Raw genomic sequence first — 19,874 nt, 5'->3', positions numbered from 1 at the left:
TTAATCAGAAAGGACAATATACTAAGGTCCTTTTTGAGGTCTCCACTGTGTTATTTTGTTTAGGAGGTCAGAATTTACACCATATGTGTGTGTGTGTGTGTGTATTTATAAATATTAAATTTAAAATTGCATATAAAGACCAGCACTTCTCTCTCTCTCTCTCTCTGCATCTAAATTGGCCCTTTTTTGCGTAAATATTTTCAAACAGTTTGAAAATCAACCACTGTTTTTTCCCATAAAATAATTCTTCAGTATTTCTGTATCATCACTTATCCAAAGGATACTTTGGTGTGCTTGTGAATGTTCCCTACCCATAACAAGATGAAGATATGGACTAATATGTGTCATTTTCTGATGTATATCCAACAGAGGGAAAGGAGAGCACATGACTTCTCTTGTGCTAGATGATTCAGTGCTCATCTTGGAAGAAGTATACCTCCTGTCAGACACCTGCTGTAACTTTCATGACATGTCTTCCCCAGTGCTTAATTTACTGCTAAAGAAATGTTTTTATGGCTTTAATTTTCTCTGTGGTGATGTATAACCCTAGAGATCAGGTGGAGGAAATGGATTTTTTCCCCTTCTTATTCATCATCATCAGAATTGTTTAAAGACTTCTATAGAATACCCTATGAGTGCTTTTACAGGAAGAGCCATCGTGATTGTGGAGACTGGTGATGACATGTAGGATGTGACTTGATCTTCAGACACTAGGTTCAGTTTTCAAAGTGATGTGGGAAATAGAATTCAGCGAAGCTGAGGAGAGTTCAGAATTTGGCTTCATTTCTATTGAATAGAAATTAAGAAATTGTGAAATGTCCCCTAAAAGAAAAATCTGTAAAAAACCCACAACGAACCAAAACACCTATGCATGGAAGAAAGCTTTTTGGTTTGTTTTGGACCTTTAAACTGTATGATATGCTGCTATCTGAACATGATCTTGAAGAAAAAGAAAATGAAAAAAAAAGCCAGAAATTTTATTTGAAATGAAAAATCAAAATGCTTTGTTCTAAGAGTGTCAATACGAGACACTCTGAACTTTGTCAGATTTTTCTCCTAGGCAAATCAATATGACCTGGGAAGCATTTTTGTTTTGCTAGCATGCTATTTTTAGATGGAAACTTTCTTGTCCTCTTCTTCTTTCTCAGCCACCTGTAATTAAGAAACTTACATCTTGTGTTTTGAACAGTAACTTACAGCACTGAAACCCTGAGACGCAACCGTTAGAGCTGACCGGGATAATTCTCTTCTCTTCAGGCTCTTTTCCAAGCCTGATGGTTCCTGTTTTCAAGGGTCTCACGTCAAATACTTTCTTCCTGTTAATTTTGTACGAAGTGTAAATTATCATTAAATCTGACTCCAATCTCAAATATTTTTATTACTGCATTATCATCCCAGTGGTTTTGACAAAGTAACTCTAAGAGTTAATATAAATGTCAAATTGTATCTTGTAGTTATGAAATGCCAACCTACGTTTTCTTACAGAACAGATTTAGTGAGAAGCAAAGGGTAAACGGTTCCTTATACTGTCAATGTCTTTCTAACTATTGTCCGTTATTAAAACCTTTGGTTAGTGTTACTAGTGTCATATAAATTCAAGGTAAATATAATAGTTACTTTATTTTTCTTTTATTTTAGAGCTTTGGGTAATGAACCATCATATCATATAGCAGACTAGTAAATCAAAACAAGGAAGGCAATTTATTAAGTTGATAGAATATGCATATTCAAGTGCTTCCTAGTCCAATACAGCTGTTTATCTTACATGTTTGGCTCTAGGTTTCACTTTGTTTGATGGAAGGTACTTAATTTTCCATAAGTGTTCCTTCCATGAGCAATGTTAGTGTCTGTGAGCATGTCTTCCTGTTAGTGGATATTAAAGGAATGAGGTTTGTAGGAGCTGGTTTATGTGGTTATCACCCATCCCTCAAGAAAATTCTGTGTTCAGACCTGATGCTGACAGATGGAGAACAGAGTTGTATTGCTTTTCCACCAGTAAGGATCATAGTTTGTGTACTGTGCCTGTTATATGTAGTCTAGTCTTTCTATTAGACAAATATTTAAAGTCCCTTTTCTTTCTTGGCTGCCCATTTCCACCACACCTTTAGGTCTTTAATGTCTTGGGGACTGTCATGGTTTAACCCCAGCTGGCAACTAAGCACCACGCAACCTCTTGCTCACTCTCCCCCTAATAATAATAATAATAATATACAAAACAAGTGACGCACAGTGCTAATGCTCACCACCCACTGAGTTTCTTGTGCACCTGGCAGAGAACAGGAAACTGAGAAGTCCTTGACTGGTATAAAAACTGCTTAGCATCAACTAAAACATGAGTGTGTTATCAACATTACCCTCATGCTAAATCCAAAACACAGCGCTATGACAGTTGCTAGGAAGAAAATTAACCCTATCCCAGCTGAAACCAGGACAGGGATTTTTTTTTACCTCTCAAAGAAGGTTAAATTCAGCCATGACTTAGAAAAATTTCTGGGAGCACTAGCAGAGTGATACATACAGGAACAGCATGACTGAGTATGAAGTGTTTGCTGAGGAAACCAGGTTAAAAGCAACAGCATGTCACCACAGAATGGCATCCACAAGTTGGCCACTGTGGACTTTCATGTCTTTGAACTATCGTATGGTTTCAAATTTGCCAATAATTTTTCACTGTCTGGCACAGGGATCTAGAAGCTATTTTCTATTGATGAGTGAATTATTGAGGGGGAGTTGTTTTGATCTGGGTTTTTTTCCATAGCTGAATGGAAATGGAAATATGCATATATGCACACATGTGTGTATACATCTAGAATTTCTAATATATAAACCATATATATTTATAAAAATATTCTTAACTCAAATGCAGGTTTTTTCTTTTCTTTTTTTTTTTCCTCATGAAACATTCTCATTGAAAGTAATTCATGTTAAGTCATCAAGGTTCTTTTTTTTCCCTTTGGATTTCATGTCATTTCTGCCATAGGAACTGTTTTCGGGTTCAGAAGAAGTCATTCTTTGCCTCTTTGGTCTTCTCTCAGACTTGAATTTAGTGTATTTACATGATAACCTCTTTAAGAAAAAAATAATTTCTGACATGCAACCAGATTCAGTAAATGGGGTAAGAACTTGCCTGTCTTCCACCACTGGTGCCCTCTGCTCTATCTGTAGATTTTACATTTTACATTCACAACAGTGATTTAATTAACAGAGATATATTGTATCTTCCTTAACATGCATAGTCATGTGTGTCCCTTCATGTGACAAGGAATATAGGTAAGTCTACTGTCGGTTTCTTAGCAAGAAATAAAAAACAACGTTAAAGGAGGGAGAGAAACAAAGGTGAGGAGAAATGAAAAAACTAAAATAATTTTAGCCATTTAGTAAATCTATGTTTGCTTTCTGTCCCTGTGAAGGGCCAGACATAGCAGAACTTCTGTTTCTACTGGGGTGCCTGTCTTAAATGAAACGTAAGTAGTACGAATCTTTTGGAAATTATGCTTCTGAAAGCATTTGTCAGCTTCTGTAAAATAAAGCATTTTAACATCAGTGTCAAGAGTCATGAATTTTAGTGACGAGTGTGTTATAAATCTGAAGTTCAATTTCATCCTATAGCTATAGTTATGGAATAGTAGGGTGGCAGGGTTGTGACTGTATGGACTCAGTGTGCTTAGACATTAATTCACTGATGGTCCAGGTACCCCTCACTTTGTCGTCTATGTGGATGAGATAATGGATCAACCTGAGAGAAGGTGGCAACAATTAGAAGCAGCATTAACTCATTGTAGTAGAATCTTTCTGGGTGGGAATTTTGATCAGAACCAGAGATGCCTCCAAGAAGCTCTTAGAAAAGCTGACCAGTTTGTATGCTTGGGTGGTCAATCTGGCTGACCCAGAGATTCTGATGGGATGTTCCTGATGCGGAAGTGACCAAAATGAACACAGATAAGACTCTTGTGGATGATCAATAAGAAATATTCCTGCAGAGGTCTTTCTAGAACAGTCTTTCATAAACAGCTGAGATATTAATGAGATATTTCATATGTAGTTTAGGATACTCAATAACGATGGATGATGTATGTGCTGGAGTGGTCACACAGGACCACAGCCTGGCTGGTATAGGAATTCAGCAGAACAACAGTTGGAGCAGTCTCACCTGATCCAGCTGAAGATCACTGTAAGGACCCTTGCAATGGAGACTTGCATCATCCTCTGGACAGCAAACAGCTGTCCTGTTCAGGAGGCTGCATTCCCATACATGTTACCTGATCCAAAGATCCCAGTAAATAGGGTGGTTTTTGCTTGTTTGGTGGTTGGTTGCATTTTTTTAACAAACATTTTGTAGATATAAATAAATGTGTGACATAAAAAACAAGCATAAGATAAGTGGTATAATATAAGCTGCATGATGTAACTCCTGGTTCCTTTCCTGTACATTTTTGTTTGGTTTTTTTTGTTTGTTTGTTTGTTTAACTATAAAATACAAATATATCTCTGTGTCATTTGTGTTCCTATACATGTGAAAGGGTGTCCTTCTGCTCGTACGCTTCAGTCGTACTTCTAATTACCAGAAATTATCTTCTAATCCTCTTTCTTTTCTAAAAAAAAATATAACGGAGTGTAAACGCTAATGTATTAGCTCAAGCCATAACTATCACTTCATTTCCAACCACCAAATAACAGGAAATCTCCTATCTTAGAAAACAAGTCTCCAATGTAGAGATGAAGAATCTCCTCGGTTAGTGAGTTTGAAGCTAGAATGAAATTTATATATTAGGTGACCAATATGGGCATACAGACGCATAGACAGACACTGTGCTCTCAGAAACTGCATTCATCTTGGGAGGCTGAGATTTATTCCTCTGCTTCAAGCAGTTCTCCAGATCTTCGCCAGAAGTAGACAAGGTAGGTTAGTTCTGTCTGCTAATGAAAAACTGCTGGAGACTGCAAAACTTGTCTATTTAGTCTGGAATGACTTTTTAATATCTTAAAATTCCTGACAAGCAATTTGAATTTGAATCTAAATTGTGAAATGCTGTTTTGATTTAGATGAAACGTAAAGGGTCTAATTTACCAACTGTTAGTGCTATTGTTGAATGTTGCCCATAGTTAACATAGCTTGTGAAATTACTCTAATACAAAACAAATACAAGCAACTTACTGTATATTACAAAGCGTAAAATCCAGTTGGTGCCTTTTGATATTAGATGGATTTAGTACACTGGAAGTAGATATTCACAACTTGTTCTCTGCATTTGAATAATGAATTGGCATGAACCTTATTTAATTACAGTGTTTGCTTTTCTCAAGTAATTTTCCTTTCTCTTGTTATAAAAGAAAGTACATTTATAAAGTAATACACCCTAATTATAGGAGAAATCTGTTGACTGAAAAGAGCATTACACAGGAAACTTATTCATTTAAAAGGCTGATTTATTTAAATGTATTCAGCAGGGATATTGTCAAGAATGTTTAGTTTGTTTGGGGTTGTTGGTTTTGTAGGTTATTTTACTTGGCTGAGTAAATCTAGAAGAAGAATGTCTTAGAGGACAGATGGACAAGGGACAGTGGTGGTTCAGTGTTGGGATCTAGCATTGCAGAACATGATCAAATTGAACTGAAGTCATTACATTTCCAGATGTTGTTTTTATCTGGCAGTTAACTAGGTTTTCCTTATGTCATCACTCATCAGTAAACTGAGAAATGGAGAAATTAAGGCTAGATGTACAGGATTCTTCATGACACCCTGCAAACATAACTTAAGTGGTACATCCTTTTTGAGATAATGTGTCCACTTAGGTGCTCACCTGACACTTAGGAAAGCTAGTTTCTCTTTCAGCACTGAGAAACAAGGAACTAGGAAGTATTTTACATTTACTCGGTCGCTGAGGCAAGCAGCTCCAGTGTCGGCACAATCAGCAGTGGAGTGGTCTAGCATGGTGTACAGGAGGGGTTCCTGAACCAGGGAAACCTCAGGGGAGCTGAGAGACCCTCCAGGAGCTGGCAGCTCACATGACAGCAGCTGACGAGACTAGTCACCGAGGTGAGCAGCTCCAGTTTGCAGAGAAAGCCATGCAGGAAGGGCACTCAAGCTCTGCTGGCCATACCAGGGAGCAATGGTGCCCACCCAGGAGGAGGCCACGGCCTCTCCAAGCTCTGCACCCACCACAAATGAGGCAGCTTCCCAGGCAGAGCTCCATCAGGAACACGCTGCCAGGCGGGTGCCAGGCTGCAGGCTGTGCCCTGCTCTTAGGCCAGTACCGGGTGGCAGCAGTGAGCACCCCTGTGGGAGCTGCGCCCAGGGACAGGAACTCCTCCGCTGGGTGACAGAGCCCTGGGAGGAGGTGAGGAGGGTGAGGAGCATCAGGGAGCGTGAGGGACAGACAGACTGCTGGAACCGCACCCTGCCATCCCTGGGACAGGCCTGTCAGGCAACAGGACACACCGTACAGGGATTCCCTGTCCTTTCTCTGCCTGGCTGAACGCAGGGACTTCAGGTCTGGAGGCAATGGCGACAAGTTCCCGCCCAGCACAGGAGGCCTGTCTCCTCTGTGACAGCCCCGCCTGCCCAGGTGCCCTCACATAACAGGTACGGGGCTCTGTAAGTGGAACCAAACAACGATGAGGACAGTGGTCCATCTAGGTTGGAGGCGTCACCAAGGTTGTGTTGGCCTATGCCCTGTGTCAGAACTACTTCCATAAAGAATAAAAGATGGGGCATTGTCATAGGAGACTCCCTTCTGAGGGGAACAGAAGGTCCAATATGCCGACCGGACCCACTGCTTAGGGAAGTCTGCTGCTGCCCTGGGGCCTGGGTTAAAGATGTGATGAGAACATTTCCTACCCTGATACAGCCCTTGGGAAACAATAGTGACAAAGGATAAGGAAGAGGCTGAGCTACTTAATACCTTCTTTGTCTCAGTCTTTAATAGTAAGACCAATAGTTCTCTAGGTACCCAGCCACCTGAGCTGGAAGACAGGGTCAGGGAGCAGGATGAAGCCCTCATAGTCCAAGGGAAAATGGTTAGCGACCTGCCACACCAATTAGATACCCACAGGTCTGTGGGGCCAGGCGCGATCCACACAGGGGTACTGAGGGAGCTGGTGGAAGTGCTCACCAAGCCCATTTCAATCATCTTCCAGCAGTCCTGGATGACTGGGGAAGTTCTACTTGACCGGAGGTTGGCAAATGTGACACCAATCTACAAGAAGGGCTGGAAGGAGGATCCAGGGAACTACAGGCCTGTGACCTACGTGATTTCTATTCCTTCTCCCCCACACAGGCCTGTCAGCCTGACCTTGCTACCAAGGAATGTTGTGGGGCAGACCATCCTGAGTGCCATCACATGGCACGTACAGGACAAGCAGGTGATCAGAGCCAGTCAACATGGGTTTACAAAAGGCAGGTCCTGCTTGACTAACCTGATCTCCTTCTATGACAAGGTGACCCAGCTAGTGGTTGAGGGAGAGGCTGTGGACGTTGTCTGCCTGGACTTTAGTAAAGCCTTTGACACCGTTTTCATAGAATCATAGAAGGTTTTGGGTTGGAAGGGACCCCTAGAGGTCATCTAGTCCAACTCCCATGCAGCGAGCAGGGACACCGCTAACTAGATCAGGTTGCTCAGAGCCCCGTCCAACCTGGCCTTGAATGCTTCCAGGGATGGGGCCTCCACTACCTCTCTGGGCAACCTGTTTCAGTGTTTCACCACCCTCATTGTAAAGAATTTCTTCCTTATATCTCATCTAAACCTACCCCGGTTTAGTTTAAAACCATTACCCCTTGTCCTGTCGAATTACTCTCTGGAGTAACTGCTCATGGCTTGGACGGGCATACACTTTGCTGGATAAAATACTGTCTGGATGGCTGTGCCTAAAGAGTTGTGGTGAATGGAGTTAAATCCAGTTGGCGGCCAGTCATAAGTGGTGTTCCCCAGGGCTCAGTACTGGGGCCAGTTCTGCTTAATATCTTTATCAATTTTCTGGTCGAGTGGATCTAGTGCACCCTCAGTAAGTCTGCAGATGACACCAAGTTGGGTGGTATCATTGATCTGCTTGAAGGTAGGAAGGTTCTGCAGAGGGATCTAGACCGACTGGATCTATGGGCCAATGACAGTTGTATGAGATTCAACAAGGCTAAATTTTGGGTCCTGCACTTGGGCCACAACAAGGAGGTTGTAATGAGGTGGTGTCAATCTCTTCTCCCAAGTAGCAAGTGCTAGAATGAGGAAATGGCCTCAGGTTGTGCCAGGGGAGATTTAGTTTGTAAAGGAGGAAAAATTTCTTCACCAAAAGGGTTATAAAGCACTAGAACAGGCTGCCCAGGGAACTGGTTGAGTTACTATCCCTGGAGGTATTTAAGACATGTAGGCATGGCACTTAGGGACATGGTTTAGTGGTGGACTTGGCAGTGTTAGGTTTACAGTAGGACTCCATAATCTTAAGGGTCTTTTCCAGCCTAAATGATTCTATGATTCTACTTCCAGTATAATACATTCAGTTTGATGCTTTCCTTCTAGTTTGGGGAGCACAACAAAAGAACATTTTCTATAGGAGAGTAGACAAGATGCAACCTTATCAACCTCCCTGTCTCCAGCTTTTCAAATCTAGCAGTCACAGGACTAGTTCAGTCTCCAAAATTGGTAAAACTTTTCCTTCTCTTGAGGTCACTAGTTGTAAGTTTTGACAATATGCCTACCTCTCTACTGCAAACTTGTTCAACATAAAAAGATGCCTTATTGATGAGTTCATCAGGCAGTTGCTGGGAAATAAACTCATTTGGCAGCTGATGGGATAATGTTTTTTTTCCATCTGGAATCAATACACCTGATGTCCTTTCAAATATCACAGGAAAAAAAACAATTCTTAGAGCAAATAATTGCAGACTGCAATTATTAGCACTATTTGCAGTTGTTTGCATTGTTTTCCTAACTGCCTCTTTTTCCATCATGTCGTGGCTTTCTTGATCTATTTTGCCTCTGATGATGCTGGCACAATGGAAGTCATACTTTTCTCTGGTGTCAGTACTATTAGCTTCTGTGTTGTCACCCATCTTTGTCATCAGAGTACCTTCAGGTGGTAAGTCGTGAAGTGAAGACCATAGAATCACAGAATCATAGAATGTTTGGGGCTGGAAGGGACCCCTAGAGGTCATCTAGTCCAACCCCCCTGCAGGGAGCAGGGACACCGCTAACCAGATCAGGTTGCTCAGAGCCCCGTCCAACCTGGCCTTGAATGCTTCCAGGGATGGGGCCTCCACCACCTCTCTGGGCAACCTGTTCCAGTGTTTCACTAGATATGTCAGGCATTCATTTGCTCCCAGAATTTTCAGAAGTAGAAAAGGGCAAAAACCGGAGATACAGTCTACTGTTACAGACAGAGTCTTAGAAAAGGAGATCAGTGCAGATGCGTTATACAACTAGCATAGAAAAATCTGTCTACCTACAAACTAGTGAGATTAAAATAAGAGTAGACCAAAGAAATTAACACAAAAGGTTAAAAGAATTTTTACAAAGGAAACTAACATGTAGTTTTACAATGGATTTTAAAGGCCCAGGGCAGCTATCATGCTTTCTGCAAGCTGGGATCGTCACCTTCAGTATGAACTTTTAATAGTTTTGTCTTAACCAGAATTAAACCAATATCTGTCCTCCTGATTCAAGAAACCCAGACAGCTGAGCGCTTTGTAGCTGTTTAATGGGTCATAGCCATTGGTTTTCCTGACTGCTAGTTTTACATCAGTGTTTTTCCTTAGAATAGCATGTACCATGTTCGTGACTGAACTCGGTTTGTTAGTGTTGTAGTCTGAATCCCTGTTCCAGGCTATAACATAGGAAATAGGGGACCACCTAACTAAATGCAGAAAAGAAGGTGCAAATTAAATAGCAAATGTGGAAGGTTTGCAATCTTCAGGATATCCCAAAGGAAGACATTTCTTGACATTTCTCAGCTTACTGAACAGTGATGGATAAGCTGATTTAGCTGCAGCAGTTTATAAAGGCATCTTCTGACAGGTGTCTGCCCTGCTGGGGTCCCTGCAGATGAGGATGCACAGACTTTAGTTCACATTAGCTTAAACTGTCCCTGAGGTGGGTTTAATAATCACTTTTATGTCCTGCTCTGCATCCTGTATGTGTGTGAGAACTTTCAGAAGAAACAGTCCTGTGAGAGCAGTAATGTCTTTAAGTTACTGAAGGACCAGAGATTTGGAGCTTGGCATCTTTTTTCTATCATGCTCACTTTCCACCTTGACAAGATGATTTTTCAAATTAGAATGGATGTTCCCATCAAACAGCAGGGTTTCAAAGTCAGTTACCATTTAATAGAATTTCATCAAAATGCTTCAGTTTAATGATACGGCCTCTTACTCATGCATGGCATGGCCTGGACTGTGCAAGTTTGGCATTGCCTTGAATTGCAGTGTTGTTCCTCCCACGCAATGGTGTTCTCAAAGAACAACACCTTTCTCTGGCACAGATATTCCTCCCAGAGAGCTGGGACAGCAGGAGAAAAGAGATCTGGAAGCAATCTTTTCAGCCCTCTTATGCACACATGTATATTTCCCATATCTTACAGTATAGAATCATAGAATCATAGAATGTTTTGGGTTGGAAGGGACCACTAGAGGTCATCGAGTCCAACCCCCCTGCAGTCAGCAGGGACACCGCCAACTAGATCAGGTTGCTCAGAGCCCCATCCAACCTGGCCTTGAATGTTTCCAGGGATGGGGCCTCCACTACCTCTCTGGGCAACCTGTTCCAGTGGTTTACCACCCTCATTGTAAAGAATTTTTTCCTTATATCTAGCCTAAACCTACCCCGATTTAGTTTAAAACCATTACCCCTTGTCCTAACGCAGCTGGCCCTACTAAAAAGGTTTTCCCCCTCTTTCCTATAGGCCCCCTTTAGGTACTGAAAGGCCGCAATCAGGTCTCCCCGCAGCCTTCTTTTCTCTAGACTGAACAAGCCCAACTCTCTCAGCCTGTCCTCATAGGAGAGGTGCTCCAGCCCTCGGATCATTTTAGTAGCCCTCTTCTGGACCCGCTCCAACACTTCCATGTCCTTCTTGTGCTGAGGGCTCCAGAGCTGGACGCAGTACTCTAGGTGAGGTCTCACCAGAGCTGAGTAGAGGGGCAGAATTACCTCCCTCGACCTGCTGGCCACGCTCCTCCTGATGCAGCCCAGAGTACGGTTGGCCTTCTGGGCTGCCAGGGCACATTGCCGGCTCATGTCCAGCTTTTTATCCACCAGCACCCCCAAGTCCCTCTCGGCAGGGCTGCTCTCAATCCTTTCTCCCCCCAGGCTGTATTGATACTGGGGGTTACCCCATCCCAGGTGCAGGACCTTGCACTTGGCCTTGTTGAACCTCATGAGGTTCACACAGGCCCACCTCTCCAGCCTGTCCAGGTCCCTCTGGATGACATCCCGGCCTTCTGGTGTGTCAAAGAATTTGAAGAAAGTTTACATTTTGATGGACAGCAACTACTTGTCTATTGTAGCTGTACTCAGTGCTCCTGATTCTATGTGTCTACAGTGTAGAACATGTGGTCAGTTGTCCTATGCTTCCTTCATAATTAATTGGAAGAAGTGGCCACAGTTCAGTTCCTTGATTATAGATATCAGCTTTATGATGAAAACAACCATTCCCCAGCAATCTGTTTTTCTTTATCAGTTTTCCATCTCTCAACAGAGGTGGTAGCTCAGAAATAAGTATCTAAGTTTGTGTGTGTGAGTCCTTTTGCTAGAGCCTAGAATTTTCCTATTGTCTGCTCTTAATGAAGATATTTGACAATCTTTCTCCTTATGTATTCTCTTAAAGTGGAAGGTATAAAGCTGGAACCTTTTTCTCTGAGAAATACATCAAGTTAGTCTTTAGTCACTAAGTGCTTAATATTAGAAGATGGCACTCCTTTAAGGAGGGAGCAGAAGGAACAGCATCTGTGGATTTGGGATGATGCTACATATGTGGAAAACCAACATTACTTCGGAGGACTGCACCATCTAATAGCTCTACTTCTTCCATCCTAAAGCACCTCCTTTTCCAAAATGAGGATCCAGGCTGATTTGTATAGCGTATGGCTAAAACAGTGGTGAAGGCTCTGCTCTTTCTCTTGATTACAGAGGATCCTAGAGCTTTGAAATGATTACTCAGGAGGCAACTTGCCTCTGTTGGTAAAGAAACGATGTAGTCCCCATACTACACTCCCGTTATTCATGCATAAAAAAGAACTCAAAGTGACATCAATCCTAGAGTTGTCTTTAGAGCAAATAAACAAATTTAGGTTGGCATTTAAAATCTTCAGGTGACAGATTAGTAGGTTAAGGACTCCAAGTGCCTGTCGCTTTTGCATTGCAGTGTCTCTGAAACGAATTGTTTGGGCACTTAATGTTAAAGGATCTTCAGAAATACCTGACTTTTTGGGGGATTTTTGAATTCATACTAATCTCATTTATTTCCTGAAATCCTGAGTAAATCTGTAGGGTTAATTGACAGAAATGTTTGAAAGCGGACACAGAACAGATAAATTCTTCTCATTCCTGTGTCTACAAAAGAGAAAGTAAAATTGAGGTCCTTCTCAACAAAAGCAGATACATTTCAAGCTCTCTGGCATAGGTAACAGTGCTCACAAAAAAGAGAAGTCCTGGCAGCATCCCTGAGAGCATTGCCAGCAATTGGGGGGATGCGATCCTGCCCCTCTCCTCAGCACAAGTGAGGCACATCTGGAGTGCTGTGCCCAGTTCTGTGCTCTCCAGTGCAGGAGATGGGTGGACTTTCTGGAGCCAGTTCAGCAAAAGGCACCAACATATTCAGGGGCTAGAGCACATGATGTACAAGGAGACTCCAAGAAAACTGGTCTTGTTCAGTCCAGAGAAGAGAAGATTCCGGGGGAATGTTACTGTCATTTACAACTACCTGATTAAAGAACAGAGAATAAAGGTTTGCAGCATCCTTAATTCACACATTTTTTGAACCCACCTGCAGTTGTATTTTTCTATTACTTTTTATTGTTAGTTTTAAACAATAATCTATGCCAAGAAAGGCTGAAAATAGACCTATAAAAGTGTAGTTTTGCGCAACAATACCATGTCATAGTATTGATATAAACTATGGAATTATCTTTATATTATTTTTCCTTCTGCTCATCAGTGTCGTATTTAAATGCCAGAGTAATTTTTGCCTACAAAAATCAGCAATGCATTATAAAAGATGACATTTTTTCATGACATTGTATATCAATCCACTTCCAATTTTCTATTGTTTCCAGCAACATTTCTTTATACTCCCCCTTTTTTATGGTGGGAGTAAAATACATTCATGCTGAGGCTGGAGGTTTTGAAACCTTCCAGGAACAACCAACTCTGTCAATTATCATCAGCCATTTCTCTGTGGGTCAAGATGAGCAGTTCCCTTTGTGTCTCCCACAGAATGCTACTTACCATATTAAAGATTTGTATGAGAAAGCTGAGAAAAACTTCCCAGATCATGCTGAGGCACGATCACTGGTGCTCCTGGAGATGCTTAGCTATTGGGATTGTCAGTGGCCGAAAAGGCATTCAGCACCTAGTTGGGATGTAGGATTTGTATTCTTATCCCATCAATGATAAGCATGACACCCTAATGTAGACTCAGCTTATTATCTAAGTGTAAATGTTTTGTGGGGGAAATTTTTGTATTAAACATGCTGTGATCTGTCCAATGACATCTCCTCCCACAAGTGATATACTAATCCAGACATTGATCTTGGAGTGCAGAGTGTCTCATATTTGTTGATAGGATAGCAATGTCATCTGCATTTTTTTCACCAATACACATAACAAAGCATATCGCGATAACATTATCTTTTGCAGAAGGTGACAAGAGGATATGAGGAAAAAAGAAAGTGAATGAAGCCATCTTTATCGTCCTTTTCACCCCTTCTCCTATAGCAGAGAGGGTGTGTTTTGCACAGCACTCTCAACGTTGTGAGGAGACATTAGCTCCACGGTGGGACATATGTGAAGAACAGAGATGGACTTCTCTGTTGGACTGTTTGGACTGAGGGTCTTTGTACATGTGACAGCATTGCTGGGACCAAATAGTTTTGGTCTGGTTTGGGCAAAATGCACATGTAGAATGAGATACTATTTTGACTACATATCTAGCTAGTTAGGTGGCTAGAAGGTAGGGATGGTTAAAATCTCTCTTTGGTGTCAACTGCCTGATTAGAAATGAAAGGCTGCCCACAACTGGATTTTTGTGGAAACCTCTAGGGCAAATGGAGACCATGAATTTTAATGTCTGTATTTTATTTTCTCAATACTTTTGTTACACAGGGCAGCTTCTATGTCCCATCTGAAAACTGCATGCAGCACGCATACAAATGGCATAAGGACCTCTGTCTTCTGCTCTTGAACGCCCAAAGAGGACTTCACATGTACTACTCCCTCATAATGAAGGAGATTCCTGATTTACCACAGCTGAAGTTGGGTAAGTGAACAGGCATTTAAAATCACTGAATATTTTACAGTGCTGCATTTTCAATACACAGTTTCAAAATTCTTGGGCTATTCAGAGATTTTGGAGGATTTTTGTTCCTGTTTTCTGGTTAGTGTTTATTTTGGCTCAGTGTTAAAGATGACTGCCTTCTCTGCTTATGCAAATCCTTTTATAGGATGTGGCCTGATGTGTAGAGGGGTAACGTGTTTTGATAAATTTCTCAAAATACATGCCTTTCAGTGATTTTTGGCCTCGGTTGCTTTTTGAAGACTTGAACTTCCAGTTCTGAACTGCCATGAAATCTAGAGAAGACTAGCATATTTTTTCCTCCTGAGCAAGCATTTTTTTATAACTGAAAAGAAAAATCTGAAAGGTGATATGAGTGGTTTTGAAACATAGTCCCTCATTTACAATTTGCAATGTATTTCTTCCCTGCCAATTACGTAATTACAACTTGCTCTTTAAAATGATTCTGCTTTTCTTCCTAATTCAATTGTTTAATAGATTTTCTGGTTTTGGCAGAAACTGTTTTTGGCTGGTCAGGTCTGTTAGGCCCAATGTGCAAGTGCTGGCTGGCTGGATTTGCAGCACGGAGCTCTGTAATTTGTGTTTAGTCATGTTTGTAATGACAGCATGAGCTCCTGTGAAAATGAGGTGCATCCCTGACTAATTCCTGCTCTCCCACCTGTTTCTCTGACTTCAGGGAATGTGGCTCATGATTTCACATCTGTGCTTTTCTGTCTTTGTATTTTTGTATACAGGTTTTAAAGTTATCAGTTTGTTATGTTGCAGAGATAAATATATTAGGAGACATGATTACATTGGCCAGCAGATTTAAAAAGGGAGCAAAAAACATTTTCTAGTTTCACTGTATAGTGCTTGTATACAAGAACTATCAAACATAATGCATTGTGCATTACAGAATTATGGGCTTGATAGCTCCTGTTTTCCACTTCATGTCTTGTTCACCGACATATATTTCCTTTCAAGATAACCTAAAACCCATATGGCGGGAAAAGTACATATTGTACTATTCAATCCAGCTACGAGAAAAATAATTACAACATTTTTATTTGCAGCTCATGAGCTCTCAGACAGAATCCAACATGCAACAAAACTCATGCTCCAGGCATCTTTGGTTATCAGGCACATATAATAGATGATTTGTGTCTCACCTGGACAGACTTATAAATTGGGAGATGGCAGAGTTATGTACGGTTGGTTGACCATAACTTGAGAACTACCCCAGAGCACATACTGGCTTTCTAAATACAATTAGCTTGGTTTTCAGATGACTACTGGTACTGAAGCAGGCACTTAATTTGCAAATGTACTTGTTGTAATGCATGAAAATTTGCTAAATGCAAATCCCCTTTTTAGCCTCTTGAGCTGAGTGCTATTTGCATCATTTTATTCACAGTCTGAAAATCTACTGAAGATTTTGTTTTAAGGTTAATCTTCTGATGCCTGTTGCAAAGCTGAGCAAAATCACGGGGTGTAAGATTCAACCAGTATGATGAATATGAAGCAGATTTTTATATCTGTTTCCTTACAACCATTGGGAAGAAACAGACCCATTTAGGACAATAAAATATGTTAGCTGACAAGTAGTGCTTTCTACCTTGGGATGGCATGAACTGCATCTTGTCCTTCCTCATTTTTCTCCACTGACCAGGGTAAGAATGTAAATGACTTATTCAGTTGTAAACCTCTGTATCGGTCAGATTAATCTCGTCATAGGTTTCTAAAGATAGTTAAGATAAATCCAAGACTATAAATTTCTGCAGACTCCTTAATTATTTTTTTCTAGCTCTCTGAGTATTATATTAAAAAAAAATAATAGCCTAGTTTAAACATTAAAAGTGGGAATGATTGCTTCCCAAATTTTACCAGCTGAGGATGGGTCTTTTCAAGGTGCTATGCGTCTCAATCTATCCTTTCCCATTCCTTAGTACTAATTAAGAAGAGTCATTTAGGGGTTGGGGAGGAGATTGGCTTGTTGGTTTTTTCTGCTTTGTTTCTTTATGGTTACTATTAGAAAATTCCGCACTGCAAAATCAAGCTGCCAAAGTTGGAGAGTTGATTTATGTCCTCCTTTGCCTTATAGTCTGTGGTGCATTTAAAGTGGAGTATCCCTGTGCTGGATTCTCTCAGGACTACATCAGAACACCGCTGCTTGCTGTAGGAGTGGACAGGTACTTCACACCCTACAGGGCAGTACAGAGATGCCCAATCTTTTACTAGTCAGATCCCTGGCATTGCTTACACAGTCCTGCGTAGCACAATAGGGAGAACAATTTCTTGCACATCATTTGCTCAGACTTTGCAATGGTGACACTTTGCACTCAGTTCTGGAGTTGGCCATAAATACCAAAGACTAATAAGGAAAATTCTGGTAAAGGAGAAGGTAGACAACGAAAAGACAAATTCTATTGCCTTTATCCTGAGAACATTGTTCCAGAACTTCTACAGGTTTAGAGGTCCAGGTTACACAAGCAGTGTGTACCAGTACAAGGCAGGTTGTGGAGTGCCCACAACCAAACAGAAACTTGTCTGTTCGGAAGAATATCAAACCATCTATTTCTTACATGAATAAACAGCAGAGCATTAACATTTCACATCTACTGTTCTCAAACCTGATCTCTTTCTTTGTGTTTTTTCCCTAGAGGAACTATCTGTGGAAGAGACGTTATCTCAGCTTTGCACAGAGCTGCAGGTATTTTTTTCAACAAAATCTGCCCATACGTTTTTCAAGTCCATTCTTCAAGTTCACTGAGACAGCACAGTCACGTATCAGAGTGGGGAGAAAGGGAACTTGCGCCATCAGAAAAATTGTTGAATGTTTCTCTTCCACCAAAAATTTAACATAATTGTGACTAGTCACTTACAAGATGTTTCTGTCACTTTGAACAAGTCACCAGCTGGATTGTTCTAACATCCTTCAGTGACCCTAGCCCTGAGAATCAGAGTATGCAGAAAAAAATTATTTGGGGGTAGCTTGCAATTACAGCCTTTATGCTCACAAGAGAAAAGATACTTTACAAGTTGTACAACCATATCTTTTCAAATAAAAATGCCTAAATGTGTAGGGAGGATCATGAGATGAAAAAAAGTGATTTGGCATGGAAGTGACTCAACTACTCTCTTGAACTTGCTTCTGCCATGTTTATTTCAAGTGAGACACAAACAAGTTGTCAACGGTGCCAGGAAAAAATGCAAGCATCAGCTGATCACTGGGGAAAATGCTTTATAATCAAAGATTTAATAGCTTTATTTGCTCAGTTTATTAACAGGAGGGACAACATAGGGAAGAATGATAAAATAACAATTAATGAAGGAAAGGTGAAGCCAAACCAAACTGGAAGTACATTCACACTCTGTTTATGAATAGTGGGTTAATGTTTGTCAGCCATAGGTGGAAAATGTTTGAAATGTCAAGTTTCTTAATTTTAAGTCATGACTTGGATATTTTGCAAGAAATCTAATTTAATATAAATTTGATTTAAAGGAACATAAGTTATTGGGCTCAGCTCTACTAGATTTAGAAGCTGTAAGGGCATAGGAGGTCAGACAATACAATCTAGAGTCTCCTTTGGACTTATTTTCTATGAGTCTGGGAAAGTCCAAATTGGCTTGGCATACATCAGAAAATGTCAGCATTAATTTCTCTGTATTTTTCCAATTCCCGTCCAATACTTGTTCTCTCAAAAAGCTTATTGACTTGTTTTGCATGGCAATATTAATAAAGCCAGACTGCTTTGACTGTTGTTTGAAAGCTGCTGGGAATGGCGTAGCAACAAATAGGTGAACACAACAGCTAGACCAGATAGTTCTCTGGGGTGTTATAAAAACTTTGGTTTTCCTGTACAACATCAAAATGTTTTGCCTTAGCATTCTGGGATGATAGCTTTCTATCCATCTATGCAGAATTTGATGATAAAGACAGTGAATTTGCAGAGACTCTCAAGATAATAAATGTTGAGATCTTGTACAGTATCGGTGTGACATAGGTGCAGCATTGACCATCGCTGCAATGTAAGTGCTGAAGTCGTATGCACCTCTGTATGGTGTACAGATTAGTATTGGCAATGGTCTTCCAGTATTTCACCTCTAGCAGTATGTGAACTGAAACAATTTCTTTTCAGCAGAACATAGGAAAAACAGTCATTTATAAAGGAAGAAAATGCTATTAAAAACCACACAGAGAGAAGCCTGTGGGGTTAGTCTCCCATTATCACTGTGTTACCAGAGCCAGGTCCATTTTTTATACTAAATACAAAAAAAGAAGAAAAAAAAAAAAAAGTGAGTTCAACTTGCCATAGCTTTGTATTCAACCCTAAAACACAGCAGATACTCAATGCAGGAGGAAGTGGAAGGGAAATATTTTTTTTTTAATTTGTAAACAAGCAAAAGTAACTCCTCAAAAAACCTTCTTGATCTGTTTTGTGTGACGGTATTGTTAAAGCCAGGCTACCCTAAGTGGGGTTTGAAAGGTGCAGTCATGGGGAGGAGCCCAGCAGCAGGTATGTGAACGGAGTAGCCAGAATCACATTTGGTGATCATTTTAATTGCTGGGTTTTGCTCTGAGAAACTGAATCCTTGGGATTTGACCTGCACTGCTAGTGTTGCTAAGTTCTTGTCCTTTGTGAGGCAGTGAAGTAAGACTCTCACGATTAGAAGTAAGCATTGTCTTTCCCTCCCTCCCTCCCTCCCTTCCTTCCTTCTTTCCTTCTTTCCTTCCTTCCTTCCTTCCTTCCTTCCTTCCTTCCTTCCTTCCTTTCCTCTCTAATATGTTCAAAAGGTTAAGAACCAATAAACTAGAAAAATAGCCATCATACAGCTATTCCTAGTATGGCTTGCATTAATAATGCATCTTCTTCGAAGACTCTGCTTTCAGTTTATGATATAAGAGGCAGCTTACTGACTAAGTAAAAAAAACCAAACCAAACCAAACCAAAACCAAATCACCTGACAATGCAGCATATAAAATTGAGTGCAGTAAATAAAGTAGTGTCCTTACTCTGCAAAGAGAACTATTTGGGCAGGATCTTTTGTCTACCATTATCCCAGTGATTTTTCCAGTAACAGAATGGGTATTGGAGCTTGTGCCATTTTGGACAAGTTGTTAACACAGAATAGCACCCAAACAATGTAAACTCAGTGACAATATCTGTGTTATCCACACATGTATTTTCTGTTTCTCTGTCTCTTATACAGACAATTTGCTTTCAGTCATGGCTTAGTTTGCAGTGTCACCTATCTGGAAACTACCTGCATAATAAAATGTGAAAAATAAGCAGGCTTTCAGCTAGACTGCAGTCCTAACCAAAAACAAGACGTGGCCAAGAGCTGATAAGTGATTCTTCTGGTATCATTTCTGGTGTATTTCTGGTAGTATTATTGGTTTC

General features: G+C 40.8%; 1 protein-coding gene across 1 annotated transcript in view; it reads left to right on the top strand.

The window, feature by feature from the left end:
* Positions 1-19,874, top strand: part of FAM135B (family with sequence similarity 135 member B) — a 151,520-nt gene that overhangs the window by 110,835 nt on the left and 20,811 nt on the right. Inside the window, exons 7-8 of the mRNA XM_009637041.1 lie at positions 14,304-14,457; positions 17,133-17,182. Coding sequence (XP_009635336.1) covers positions 14,304-14,457; positions 17,133-17,182 — 204 coding nt within the window. The remainder of the gene's footprint in view (positions 1-14,303; positions 14,458-17,132; positions 17,183-19,874) is intronic.

This window comes from Egretta garzetta, unplaced genomic scaffold, assembly GCF_000687185.1.
Source record: "Egretta garzetta isolate BGI_Z169 unplaced genomic scaffold, ASM68718v1 scaffold74, whole genome shotgun sequence".
Lineage (NCBI taxonomy): Eukaryota > Metazoa > Chordata > Aves > Pelecaniformes > Ardeidae > Egretta > Egretta garzetta.
This window is presented reverse-complemented; position numbering and strand designations above follow the sequence as displayed.